This window comes from Oryx dammah, unplaced genomic scaffold (assembly GCF_014754425.2).
Source record: "Oryx dammah isolate SB20612 unplaced genomic scaffold, SCBI_Odam_1.1 HiC_scaffold_25, whole genome shotgun sequence".
NCBI lineage: Eukaryota > Metazoa > Chordata > Mammalia > Artiodactyla > Bovidae > Oryx > Oryx dammah.
This window is the reverse complement of record NW_024070209.1, coordinates 37,033,372-37,047,576: the sequence shown is the minus strand read 5'-3', so window position 1 is coordinate 37,047,576 and position 14,205 is coordinate 37,033,372. Positions and strand designations below refer to the sequence as shown.

The 14,205-nt window shown below is 50.5% G+C and overlaps 1 protein-coding gene across 6 annotated transcripts in view; it reads right to left on the bottom strand.

The window, feature by feature from the left end:
* The window catches only part of EML6 (EMAP like 6), a 286,252-nt gene that overhangs the window by 2,366 nt on the left and 269,681 nt on the right, over positions 1-14,205 (bottom strand). For 3 of the 6 annotated variants that reach the window (XR_005718416.1, XM_040224840.1, XM_040224841.1), the window contains 11 exons: positions 13,532-13,630; positions 12,357-12,530; positions 10,247-10,455; positions 9,262-9,419; positions 8,512-8,626; positions 6,906-7,094; positions 4,931-5,103; positions 4,356-4,518; positions 2,561-2,664; positions 1,743-1,938; positions 1,255-1,355 (listed from right to left, as the gene is read on the bottom strand). Coding sequence is in view for 5 of the 6 variants with exons in the window: in XM_040224840.1 (XP_040080774.1) it covers positions 1,255-1,355; positions 1,743-1,938; positions 2,561-2,664; positions 4,356-4,518; positions 4,931-5,103; positions 6,906-7,094; positions 8,512-8,626; positions 9,262-9,419; positions 10,247-10,455; positions 12,357-12,530; positions 13,532-13,630 (1,681 nt within the window). In the remaining variant the exon portion in view is untranslated. The remainder of the gene's footprint in view (positions 1-1,254; positions 1,356-1,742; positions 1,939-2,560; positions 2,665-4,355; positions 4,519-4,930; positions 5,104-6,905; positions 7,095-8,511; positions 8,627-9,261; positions 9,420-10,246; positions 10,456-12,356; positions 12,531-13,531; positions 13,631-14,205) is intronic. The other 3 variants (XM_040224844.1, XM_040224843.1, XM_040224842.1) reach the window with 2 other exon arrangements.

Sequence of the window (14,205 nt, the reverse complement as noted above, 5' to 3'; positions counted from 1 at the left end):
GGGGTCCCTGTGTTGGGAAGGTGACATCCAAGCCCTTTATAATGACCGACAGCCCCCTCAGATATCCAGGTTAGCTCCTGTCTTGCGTGGCTGCTTGCTCACGGTTTGGCTGGTGCTGCTGTGGATGGGGGTCCTCCCGCCCCTCCCCACCCTGGGAGCTGCTGCTGGCCCTCTCCCAACAGCTCTCAGTGCCTGCGGCGGTTGACACAGTGGCCTGGAGATGGATGTTTCTCGGGGGGGTGGGTGGGGGCAGCAGAAAGCATCCTTTGGGGCCATTTTCTACAAAATGCTTTTGGGTAGAAAGTGGGTTAAAATTCTCTATAGGTACCTTTTCCACAACCTTACTCAGACTACTAAAAATGCATGCGTTTCTTCTTGATGCCCCTGTGAGTCCAATCCTCAACTGAACAGAAACCTGTATTCATGTTTCTGTAAAGCTGTTCATCTACATGAGATGTAGAGAAGCTGAATGACTTCGGATGACCTTGTGCTGGTCCCCCACACTCCAAATAAGAAAGGCTCTTGGTGGAGGGACACAAGAGAGCTCCTTGGATAGCATCTCTGGAGTAGGCTGCTAGGGGGTCCTTCCAAAAGCTCGGAAGACCAGTCATGCCTCCCAGAGCATGAGGCCTGTTTCTCACTGAGCAGTGGTGAAGGTTAGGGGCAGACCCAGTTTAGGAGTCCATACAGCTGGTGGAGGTTCTCCGGCTACTAACCAGCACTGGTCCTAATGGCTTCACTCCTCATCTGACCTCACGTGTAAAATCGGGTAATGTGTTCTGCGTGACTGAGGCCCAATATTACTATTTATAAACCTCTCACAGAGTTGCGGATTAATCATCCATGTAAGAACTCTAGTGATGAACTGGAAGTTCTGAGTTACAAGGCCCGTGGATCAAGGTCACTCTAAGCTCCTGATTATATGCAATAGCCCACAGCTCCTACTGAAATCGCCGCGTGGAGGTTGGGTCTCTCAGCACCTGCCCCTCCAACCAGCAATGCTCAGAGTAGCTCTGACCTGCCCTTGGCTTCTCTCCAATCCCAGGCCAACCTAGTGGGGACAGAGGCCCATCACGGTTAGGGTTTGGGGTCACTGGAGACTAAATACCTTACACTGGGAAGTCCTCACTGCATCTCTTGGTCAATTCCCATACCAGCCCCTCCTGTGTCCCTGGGAGGAGCTGCCAATTGAGGTAGGGATGGTAGGGGGGAAGGCCAGGCCTCTGGGCAGAGCCAGATGAATCAGGTTGGTACCTGCAGTCGTCTCCTCCAGTGCTGACTACATACTTGTCGTCATGAGAGAAACGGATGTTCGTCACATGAGCTGAGTGACCGAAGTAACGCTTATGTTTGGCCTGTGAGCAAAAGGGAATGGAGGTGACTAAGAGAGCCTGTCCTTCAGCAACCCTGGACCACTCCCAGGACTCCGCTCCGCTTCCCCAGGCTTCCCTTCACCCACGGGGTGCCTGTTAGGTCTGGATGTCTCTGGGAGCCAGCCCCTCATGGCTTCCTGCCTCACTCTTGCCCTGCTTGGTACCCTCACCCCCATCCTCCTGGCTTCTAAGACTTTCCCTTGTGAAGGAGAGAAAAAGGTTAGGGGTCGCCAAGTCTCCCCAGGGCTGTGACAAGATTCCTCTTGTGCTAGATTGTAGACAGTCGTGTCCATGTGGCCACAATCTCCGGGAGAATGCACGTCAGAGAGCCTAGAGGCTGTCCAGGGAGTTACTCTAAGGGAAACTCACAAATTTCTCTGTGCACGGAAAATCAAAGAGCTTCACCAGCCCAAAGTCGTCTCCTGTGACAATGTTCAGCCCTGCGTGGGTCACACAGGCGCAGTTGACGTCAGCCTTGTCTGCATTTCGCGGCCAGATGCCAATGACTTCATCTCCCAGAATGCTGTTCCAACAGGAAGAGGTGTGAGGTGTGTGACAAGGCTTCCTGCAGTCAGGCATCCTCTCCCGGGGAGGAGAGGAAGAGTCAGTGCGGCCACATGGCTCCTCTGTCCCCTACCCCTCTGTGCACTTGCCCCAGCTCCTGCTGTTCTCTGCCTCTGGCCCCTTTTACCCCAAAAGACAAGTTCCCTCCATCTTTGGTTCTTTCCCTCTTCCTCATAATGCTTCTGAGTATGTGTGGGTTTGGTTGAAGAGTGGGGGCTCCTTTAAGCTCCCAGGCTGGTGGTCTCCTCTCTTCTGACTTGGCAGGGCCCTGCTGCTTACCCTGCTCCCTGGTGACCAGCCTTCCCTCACTGTCCCAGGGGTTGGAGAAGGCCTCACTGTACTGGAGGGGGCTTGGCCAAGAGCTGGGAGATGGTTTTCCTTTGAACTTGTTGGGTGGAGCTGGGGATGGGTGGGACAGATTACACAACAAGAGGGACTTTGCATTTCAAAAGCCCAGGTCAGATCAAAGCCTGTGGCCCAATCTGGGAGCTAGAAGCTTCCTTCCCGACTGACTGCCCAAGGGAAAGAGCTGTCTCTGAGCTGCTTTTGATCCCAGCCCCACACAAACTTGAGGCTGAGGCTGGGACAAGAGTAGTCTCCCTTGGGACCTTTCCTGCAGTCACCTTGTCCAGGAGGCCCAGGTGATCTTCTCAATGACCACAGCTTCGGTGACCTGCTTCCCCAGGGGAACTTCATGTACCTGGCGCTTGTAGGCTCCTGTGGACACCTGCAGACGGGAGGCAGCCATGCCCATCAATGTTCTTTCTTTTCTTCCCATGTACTGCTTCCCAACCTCCACATCCCCAGACCTTTCCACCAAACCCAAGTTCAGCTCCAGCCTGCAAAGCCTGTGGTCAGCCTGCAGCCAAGTCTACACAAGCATGACATTTCCCATCCATCTTCTTGCTATTTTCCAAAGTTCTAAGGCAGTGGTTCACCAACTGTGGTTCTCCACCAGCAGAAGCAGCATCTGGAAATTTGTTAGAAATGTGCCTTCTTGGACCCCCACTTCCAACCCCCCATCAGATACCCTGAAGAGGGTGGGGCCCAGCGGTCATTTTAATAAAGCCTCCAGGGGATGCTGGTACTTGCTCAGACTTGGGGATCCCTGTTCTCTGGGAAGCAAGGTCCTTCAGTAAAGAACTGAAGCAAGGTTTCTCATGAACAACAGCCAACATAGATGATCTCTGAAGTATCTAGGACCTGATCCTGGCTTCTCTGGGAACCTTCTAGAGGAAACCAACCATTTTCCAGCACGTGGCTGCTGCCTCCATCTCCAGCCCCATGTTCCACTGTGGTGCTGGCCCAGCCACCCCGATTTCCCTGCTGTTCAGGAACAAGCTGCACTCTTTCCCACATTTGGTTTTTCACGTGGACGCCTGGAACCACGTTCTGCTGTCTTGGTTAGCTGACCTCTGCATACCCTGCAGACCTCAGTGTGAACAGCACCTCAGGGAGGGCAAGTCAATCTAAACTCAGTGCCTGTTAAATGCCCCCACAGGGCACTGTGCTTTTCCTTCTCAGCACATAATCACAATTTATGATTATGGGTACACTGTGATGAGTTTAATGCTCCTCTTGTCCACAACAAGGCAAGCTCCCGGAGAGCAGGGATCAGGCCCGTTTCCTCCACCTTCAGAAGTCTAATGCAGCGCCTGATTCAGTTCACACTTGACAAAGGAACGTGTCCTCTTCTCCTTTCAAAATGACTACCTGACTCCTGGCCAGCTCACAAATGCATAATATTTGTTCAAAGTGCTGGAGATATCATTGTTCTCAGGGCCACGAGTGGAACCCCTCTTGATCCCTCGCTGTGGGTCAGTCCCCCCAGGGCCTTCACTCCAGGGTCATGGTCTGGAGTCTAGGTCCCAAGGGTGGAGGGGCCACACTACCTATGGGATTTGGAATTGAGATGAAGTATAAGAGGCAACACAGGCTTCGGTGCAGCCCTGAGAACTAGGAATTAGGAAGCTTTGAAGGGGCGGTGGCGAGAAGCTCAAGATGATTAGGGCTTGTTTCTTGCTTTCCTACTGAAGAATAACTATTTTTAATTCTATTTGACTTTCTTAAATTCTTAAGCCTCTGTTTGTTCAGGTATAAAATAGGAAAAGCAACATCCTTAAGGGGTTCCTGTGAACACACTGCCTGGCGAACAGTCAGCCCTGGTTTCACCTAAGCTGTTGTAATACTATTACTATACTAATAGTAATACAATACAATGCTATACTATTACTAATATAGTACAGTAATAGTATACCAATATATAGTATACCAATATACCAATATATACTATTACTAATACTATATACTCACAGTAATATTACTCACAGTAATATTATCAATGGTTACCCTGGTTATACTATATATACTTTATGGTATATCAATGGTTATACTATTATCAGTAAAGCCAAAGCACACCTGGATGTACTTGCCATCTGCAGAAAAATCCATCTGAATGACGAAGCTGGGGATATCTTTGCAGTAGCCAATGCGGTTCAAACTTGTGCCCTGAGTGAGGTCATAGAAGTCAACTGTGTGTTCAGAAGAACCAACGGCTAAGAATCTGCTGTCTGGGCTGATTCTAGAAAAAGCAATTCAAGAGCACCGTCTGTGAGGAGGGCTGTCTGGGGCCAGTCAGGCATGAGGTCTGCTCTGGGATGAACTTTCCAAGCTCAAGGTCAGGTTGGGTAGCTTCTCCAACAGTCTAAGGAATTTGACTGCTTCTCTGGATTGAGCTCCCCAGGAAAAAAGAAAATGGGTGTGTGCAGCCTTCTGTAGAAGGCTCTTCACACAAGTTTTTACCACACTCGTGGGAATCAGCAAAGAAGTGCCTGAGAACTAACGTGTGAGAGGATCTCCTACCAGAGCTGGCTCACTGAAAAGGGACCCTCTCATATGTGAGTTCTTCATCCCAGCCTCCTGGAATGGGAACCATGGGGAGGGAGAATGAATGCCTGCCTTTCTCCTCCCTGCCCAGATCACCTGCTATGTACCTGATATCTTGAATAGCAGACTTCCGGTCTCTCTTCTTCCCCCAAACTTTCAGGCTGTTCACAAGCAAGACAACAAACTCTCCATTCTTCATGCCAATGGCCACCATCTCCCCGTCCGGGCTGTAGGCTGCACACTGGGCTGCGTGGCCCAGGCTCACCTTGTTTAGCAGCTTCTACATGGACACAACGTAATACCCTGAGTTCTTGGCCACCTCAGCTAGTCTCCAGGGGAAATCCTGCACCCAGGTCACCTCTAGGGAGGCTCCAAGGCGGGTAGTGTGTTTTGACTGAGCAGCTGGGGAGACTGTGGTTTAAGCAGAGGCTGGTGAGCTTTCTCTGTGAATGGTCTTATAGTAAACAGTAAATATTTTTGGCTCTGCCAGTGAAGCACGAAAGCAGCCATCGGCTTTGATGTAAACGCTAAAGCGTAGCTAACTACACAAGCAGGCAGCAGGCAGACTTCATCCTCGGGCTGCAGCTTGCTGACCTCTTGTTCAGGGGAAACAGTTTGAGCTTGAGCATGTGTTAGTTCAGGTCCCAGATCCTGGCTCTGTCCCTAGCTGGCTGTGTCTGGGTAAGTTGCTCCTCTCTTTTCCCATATGTGTATATGCGTGTGTATATGTGTGTGTGTGTATGTGTGCTCAGTCATGTCTGACTCTTTGTGATCCATGGACTATAGCCTGCCAGCCTCCTCTGTCCATGGAATTCTCCAGGCAACAATACTGGAGTGAGTTGCCATTTCCTCCTCCAGGGCATCTTCCTGACCCAAGGATTGAACCTGCATCTCCTGTTGTCTCCTGCACTGGCAGGCAGGTTCTTTATCTGCTGAGCCATCGGGGAAGCCCCATGTGTAGAGAAGTGATATTAATATTGGTCTTGCAAAGTTGTTGTAAGCATTAGTGATGGTATTTATGAAACATCTGGTATGTAGTGGGTGTTAATAAACATAATCAATAATTACAAACTAACTTGAGTATGGGGATTCCCTAATAGCTCAGTTGGTAAAGAATCCGCCTGCAATGTAGGAGACCCCAGTTTGATTCCTGGGTTGGGAAGATCCCCTGGAGAAAGGGATAGGCTACCCACTCCAGTATTCTTGGGCTTCCCTTGTGGCTCAGCTGGTAAAGAATCCACCTGCAATGTGGGAGACCTGGGTTCGACCCCTGAGTGGGGAAAAATCCCCTGGAGAAGGGAAAGGCTACCCACTCCAGTATTCTGGCCTGGAGAATTCATGGACTGTAAAGTCCATGGGGTCTCAAAGAGTTGGACACAACTGAGCAACTTGCACTTTCACTTTCTTTTCACTTTCAACTTGAGTATGACAACCACACTTAGCTTAGGCTTCTCCAAGTCTGTTCCATGATCCTGACACTGAAAATATGACTGAAATATTTACAAGCCATTTTGTAATGAAACCAAGTATTTTAATTATTAGAACATAAGTACTTTTTTACTATCAGCTAAGGCTTGGTAAACATCAATTTTTCTTCCCCTACTCCTGATTATTCTCTGCTATTTTACATTTTTACTTCAGATGGATCTGTTTTTTGAAATTTTTTGTATTTAAAAATTTTTTTCCAAACTCTAAGAGTAACTTTGTTGGAAATTTGATTGAAATGTTCCACTTGGGAACATCTGACATTTTAAATCATTTTTTTCTCTTCCCCATCTGGGGAAGACATGATTTCTCTCTTTGTTTTTTAGTTTCGTGGGTTCTTTTGTGACAAGAGAATAAAGCATTCTCAGTGAGACTATTCCTGTACTATAAATATTCATAGAAGCATATAGCTAATAGATATATACAGAATGGGTGAGTGTGAACAGGACTTCTCTTTACTATGAGTCTAACTTAGTTGCTGCGCTGTGGCTGAGCTCCTGTCCAACCCCATGCCCCATCTCTGACTGGCCTGACCCTGGCTGGACTTACCCTCACCCCACTTGGGGCCTCCGAGCCCAGGTAGGGTCTGCCCCTCACCTTGTCAGCCAGGTCCCAGATGCGAGCTGTGCCGTCATTGCTGGCGGAGATGAAGATGTCCTTGGAGGGATGTGTGGCCAGGCCCCAGATCTCCCCTTCCATGTGTCCATCAATCAAGATGTTGGAAGCAGCGTTTTTTTCACCAACTTCAATGATTTCTCCATCCTTGGTTCCCACTAAAATTTTTCCCTGTTGTAATCAAAACACTGTTAGAAGAAAAACACTGTAGGATCCCACTCATATGAAATTCCTGGATGAGTCAAATGCATGGAGACTGGAGGTCGAATGATGGTTGCCAGGGGCTGGGTAGGGCAAGTGTTAGTTCACAGATGCTGAGCTTCTGTTGTACAGGATGAGAAATGTCCCAAGGAGGGATGGTGCTGCTGGCTGCATAACAGTGTGAATGTATATGAAACCAATGAACTGTATGCTTCAAAATGGCCAGATGGTGAATTTTATGTTCTCTAGATTTTGTCACGAAATAAAATAATAATAATAACAAAACACTATCAGAGCAACTTGGGAAAGTACATTTGCTGGCGCTGGTACTAAAACAGCAAGAGTCAGGAGTGCTTTGTTTTTAACAACAAACTTGCCATCCTTAAGTGACACCCCCCACACACTAGGCCTTTTCTCCCTCCAGCCCTTTGGGAAGAAGTCCCCCAAAGTCCCCCATCCTCTCGTCTCTGCTGGAATGTTCCAGTGACTTTGAGCTCACTGCAGAGCAGGGCAGCTAACTTCTGCTCTAGCACAGCCCAAACTCTTCCTCAGGTCTTCCTCAAACTGAACAAAATCCATTTCCTGATGACTTCCAGGCTCTAGACCTCATTCTGCCTTCATCTAATTACCCTTCCCTTCCAGATGACTATCGTGTATCTATTTAAAACCAAAATTCCCAGTTTACAATTACGTAGACTCAGGTTTGCCTTTTTAATGGAGAGCATCTCGAAAGCAAGTGTGTAGACTGATACCAATTCCAACATATAAATACAAGGTATTAAACAGAGGTCAGGAGATTTCAAGTGCTTTAGAATCTCCTGGGGAATTAAAAAAAAGAAGAAGAAAAGGAAAAAAGAACACACATATCAAAGCCAAGGCCCTACCCTTGAGATTCTGATTTGGCACACTGGGCAAGAGCCTGGATATCCATATTTAAAAAACAAAAGCCAGACTCCACAGCTGTGTGTGATATTTAGCGAAGCATCTGACCAAATGCCTTAGTGTGGTGGTCCTTAGCTTTCCCTATCCTGGCTGTGAACCCCTGGGCCTGGGCAAACTACCTAATATCCCTGTGTCTATAACAACAGCAGCTGACATCTACTGACTGTGACCATATGTCAGGCATAATGAAAGGTCCTGGGCACTGATGATTTGTGCAGTCCTCACAACCACCATGAGCTGGACGCAGAAAGGCTAAGTAACAGAGCAAAGGTCACACAGCCACTTCTCCTGGGTGAGCCACACTTTGCATCCAGGTCTGTCCCACTCTGCTAAGCTGCCTCCATCCACAGTCTAAGTCACACCCAGGAGCCTTGTTCTCAGGACTTGACCACCGCCCAGTCCAGGGCAAATGTGTGGCTGAGGAAAGGCTGGCCTGCCCGCTCACTTTGCCGCGGCACACGGAGCGCACACACTCCACCAGCTGCCCCGTCTCCAGCTGGAAGGCCCGGCAGCGCTTCATCTCCTGGTCCCACAGTTTCACAGCACCTCCTTCTTTGGTCCTGAGAAAGATCAAGAACTTGGCAGGTCAGCCCTTGTCCGAAGACCGCCCAGGACTCTCCACCCCCCTCACCCCTGCCATCTCAAGATCCCGGCACCACATCCTGGGGCCCAGCAGGACAACCCTTGGGGTGGCCCCTGTCATAGGTCTTGCTGAGGAGCCACCAGAACCCCTTGAATTTGCAGATTTCCTAGACTGCTGTCAAATGCTACCATCATAAGAGGAAAGAGAATCCCAGTCTAAAAAATCAAACTGTGCTTTCATTAGATTGGACAATGAAGAGGAGCACTTGGCCTTCACAGGGTCACAGTCCCCACTGGACATCTCTCCCCTCATCTCACCACTCCCGCCCCCTCCAGAAGAGCTACCGGCAGTAACACCTGATGGACAGCAGAGTCACCGGGGCTATTCAAAAGCATCTGTCCAGTTGTTAAGCTACAGGACTCTGCCTCTCTGAGCCTTACTTCTGAAGGTTCTGACCCAGGGCCCTCTTGGAGAGATGGCAGACTCATCTCCATGATACAGAAGAAACAAGAGCGTGAAAATCTGCGTTCTCTCCAAGTTGGAGATGCCTCTGTCCGTTTCTCCCAAGACAATGACAGAAGGCCAGCTGTTCCCAGGGGAGCTCCGGCTTACGGCCGCTCTTTCCCGCCAGTCACGATGAGCCCGTCCCGGAGGGTCGTGTACATGGTGAAGACGGGGCCCGTGTGAGCCTTGGCCACCAGCCGGACGAGGAAGTGGTCCTTCCACACATAGACGTCACCATTGATGGCACCCGTGAAAGTGAGGTTGTTCTGTCAACAGAGGGACACCCTCCACACCAGGACAGTGGCTGCGGTTCTCAAGAGGGCCCCCCCCAGCCACCCACTCCAGAGCCAAGAAACGGGAGCCAGAGAAGCACACACACAGCTTAGAGCAACCTTCTGTATCAGGGGAAGGAAAGAGAATTCTACAAAGAGCACACAGTAAGGAAATCACCCAGCTCTGCAATTCACTCTGCTGAGGTGGCTCTGGGGACGGTTGATTCCCCATTAAGCACAGCTCTGCTTTTAAATGCTTTTAAATCCACTCTGGGAGCAGCCCCCGGTGACTGCAGGGCCGGGCGGAACCCCAGCCTGCCAGCAGACTCTCCTGGGCTCATCTACCTGGCCAGGTAAACCCACACTGGGAGGACCAAGAGTTGGCTGTGTTCCAGAATGTCCCTGGGCAGCTCCTGTTGCCCGAGAGCCACCCGCAGCCTGTGCAAGGGGGTCATTAGGGGACTTGTGGTACAAGAGGGCAGGGGGCAGGGATGCAGTCTGGTGATGGAAATGTCCCTCGGCCTCTGCATCTATCGAGCCCAACACAATGGGCTTGCAAGTCAGTGTGTCTCTGGAATAATGAACCTCCAGCCTTGGGTGGGGGTTCTGCTTTTTTCTAATTGACATTTTGAGGGGAATGATATAGTCAACTCATTCATTTATGCTAAGGAAACAAAACAGTGCTTGCAAATAGTCCAATGGAGGAGAGCCCGCGGAAATGGCTTTCCTGTTGTTCATAGCTTTTAGCATACACCCGCCCACCCCATGCCCGTGCCCAGGGGTCCAGGCTTCCCTCTCAGGAAGCTTCTGCTGGAACTCACAGCACCGAAGGCCACGGACAGCATCGTCTGCATCTTGGCAGCCTCCATAGACCCGATGACCCCTTTCTTGTAAAGCAGGGCGCTGCCTGCCAGGGTCCAGAACTTCATGTGTTTGACCCCAACCGACACAAACTGCGTGTCTGAGTCAGGGCGAAATTCCACCACGAATATGCGCTCCAGGTGGCCCCCTCGGCTGGCAACCTTGGCACCTGTGAGGGTGAGAGAGTCGGGTGAGGCCAGGCTATGCTCAGCTCAGAAGCCTTGGTGGTTGGTGTCAGCTGTTAGATCCTATCACTGGCTCAGAACCCTTCTATACAGGTCTAGCACTGCTTCCAACAAAGACAATGGGAGAAAACTACCAGAGAGAGGTCTTCTCTTTATCCTGGGAACTTGTTTAAAAGTCCTGGCTCTACCAGTGCACCCTTGGAGGGCAGAAGGGGCCCTAGGAGATCATGAGGCAGGGTAAGAACTACACTGTGGTAGGGCCAGAGCAGGCACTGCCCAGAGGGACAGACAGGACGTTGGGAGAGTGAGCCTGAGCCGAAAAGGATGATACTGTTTACAGGGTTGATATGACCTTCTTCTAATGAATGAGAAACAGACGTGTTCTTGGCTACCGCAGAGAATACTGTTAGTACCATAGCAGACTTCCGTGGTGGCTCAGATGGTAAAACGTCTGTCTACAATGTGGGAGACCCGGGTTCAATCCCTGGGTCGGGAAGATCCCCTGGAGAAGGAAATGGCAATCCACTCCAGTACTATTGCCTGGAAAATCCCATGGACAGAGCAGCCTGGTAGGCTACAGTCCATGGGGTCGCAAAGAATCGGACATGACTGAGCGACTTCACTTTCACTTTTACCTTACACTTTCACCATAGCAGAAAGGCTTTATGAAGCAAGTTACACCCTTGCCTAAGAAAGGGCTTTCAACAGTGGGTGGGCTGTCTGAGGAAGTGATGCTGGCTGTATATGTGACAGCATTTGAGCAGAAAATGGAAAGAAGCCTGCGAGGAATGTGTTGGAGGGATCTGTCCATGGGATGGATCCTGACCAGGGAGAAAGGCTTCTCTAAGTCCTTCCAGCTCTAAGACACTATAAGTCTATCAGTGAAGACACTGTGTTTCTCCTCTGAGGCTGAGTCTACTTAATCAGCTGACCATGTGACATCACAAGCAATGACCTGCATCCCAAGGATACAGACTATGGGGCCATTTGGATGCAAGACACTGATGAACAAGAACATGAGAAATGGAGGGAATATGACGAATCTCATCATAAATATCTGCAGGTCCCCAGCCTCTTTTCTTCAGACGGAGGCTCAGGAGGGAGTGGAACTTCCCTCCCGCTGGGCTCATTTACTGTCCCCTCTCATGGCCCTGCCATGGGAAGATGCTGAGATCATGGGATTCTTGAAGTCCTGTCTGGAGAAGTGCCACCTCTGTGCGTGCCTGGCTGGGTATGCCCCAGATACAGGCGGCCGGGCTGGAGATGGACCTCATTAATGTCTTAACTAATTGGATCTGCTTTTGCCAACTGAGAGACTATACCCAAAAGATTGCTTAATTTTGATTCAAAGAAGACTGTAAATTTAGTAGCAGCCTGTGTGTGCACGTGTATTGGGGGAGGACAAGAAAGAAATCTTGTTCCATTAAATGTAAACCTCAATTATAAGGTGAATCCCCATTTCAAAAATGTAAAAAAAAAAAAAAAAGCTTCTGAGACGATGGTGGTAAAACCCCATCCCATTTCCCGTAATAAGACAACGAGGGTGCCAAAGCCACAGCATGATCCAAGGGTCACCAGATAGACTGGGAAGTTTGGGTAGGAAGGTGGTTAGGACAGAAATAGTGGAGGGTGCTGCCTGTTGCCTGAGGAGGAAGGCAGTCAGCCCTGGGCCACTTTCCCAAAGACCCTTCACTGCCCAGCCCAGGACTCCGGGGGCCACAGGGTTCAGGATACAGCAGCAGCTGACCAGCAGCTTCTCCAGGACTCCACAGGCTGGTGTGGAGTGGTGCTGACGGCAGGCTGTGGCGTGAGGCAGATCTAGGCTGGAGCCCAGCCCACACCACGAGCAAGCCCCACAGAGGGACAGAAAGCCTGTGTCCCTTACCCTCCTGCCAGCGCCAGACGGTGATGGTGTGCTCGGGGTCCACACCCACTGACACCAGCAGCTTCCCAGTGGCGCTGAAGTTGACATAGTTGACACCCTTCGAGTGGAAGCACCGCAGCATGGACACGGTGTGCTTGGTCATGGCGTCCCACACGTGGATGGAAGGTGTCGTCCCTGAGCGTGGGAGGCAGGATGAAGAGCTGAGGTTGGAGATCAGCAGAGCACGGGCAGCACCGACGTCCACCTAAAAGCCTCTATGACAAGTGCTCAGGGGCGTCATAAAGACGGGGCTAAGAGACCCACAGCCTGGCCTGGCCGGAGGTGAGAGAGAAGGGGAAACACTTGCCTGCTGTGCTTTCAGAGGCAGAGACCTAAGGGTGTTTACGTCCAACACACACACTCTGTATCAGGTGGAGTTGATACAAAGGAAATCGGTGAGGTCAATGATTTGTATCTGCGACTCAGCCCGATACAGTCAGCAAACATGGTAGATTGACATGATTTTGCTGTGCAGATTCAAACTACTCACGGATGGAACTGCCTTACCTGGGGTCTCCGCAATATCACCTGCATTGGGTGAGCAATGGCAATGAGGAAGCGTCAAGGGAAAACAATAGCTGAAATAAGTCACGTTTCTAAGAGGGAGGCACTTAACACCAGCATCAAAGTTCCAAATTAAATTAAAACAATGGGCATGGGTAAATGAAAACAAGCAGCAAGATATGTTTGTAAAGACTGCCTTTGAAATGACGAAGTTCACAACCACCACCACTCGCCACCAGTGTGACTCAGTGCACAGTTGCCACTGGGAGTTCCCTAGGGTAAGGAGAGTCAGGCACGCGGAGCGGAATCCACCCTCGCCGAGCACAACCTCCAGGGCCCATCACTTGAACCTGGGCTCTGAAAAACCATTCCCACAGCCCCCAGGGCTGGGAGTCGTTTATTTGGCTATTGAGCCTCTGGTCTGACTTAATGGTCCCTTGGAGTCAGGATCACTGCATGTGGCAACTCAGACAACACAGATTCAACCAGGGCTCGAATACTCAACATCGACATCAAGGAAGGGTGGATATCAGTGGCCCCTCCCCCGCCCCCCACTGCTCTCCCGGTAGCTGCCAATAAATCAATGTCTCTGCTCAGAGGAGAGCCACTTGGCGTTGGCAGGCCCCTCCTACCTATCTGGCTGGTGGCCACCACATTCCTGTACTTGGGGTGCTGGTTCACCGTCAGGCAGAGGATGTCGTCCGTGTGCTCCAGGTAGAAGCTCTGGCTCCCTAGGAGAGACGAGGCAGGGTGGGCAGGGGCACAGATAAGCTCTGAGGGTAGATCCAAAGCTCTGTGAGGAGTCTTCGCAAATGCCCGGTAGAAGGGAGAGCTAACAGCGCCCAGTTCTCACTTACAGAACTGTCCTTGGGGAGTGGGGATCTTTGTCACCTGGACACATTCTGTCCCAAGATTAGGAGAGCTACTGCCTGTTACCTAATCCAGATCTAACACAAGCTCCCTTCAATCCTCGCGCATCCTGGATGCAGCCAGAGTGCAGTCCAAGTGCAGAGGTTTCCAGGGCCCAGAAAGTTTCCTCCTCCCATGGCCCAGGACCCACGGCTTCTCACTCTCTTCTTCTGGGCGGGGTGGTGGGGGGCGGTGGGGGTTGCTGGAGACAGTGCTTTACTGACCAAAATGGCACCACTTACTCATCAGAAAGGGAAGACTACACTAGGAAAATGCTTGGGAAATCCCTTTTAATTATCTTTATCTATCAAAGTGCCAACCTACTGGGTACTTGGATGGCAAGGGTGATGGTTTTATCCCTTGAAGCCCTAAGTCAACATATGTCGCAAGTGGAAGA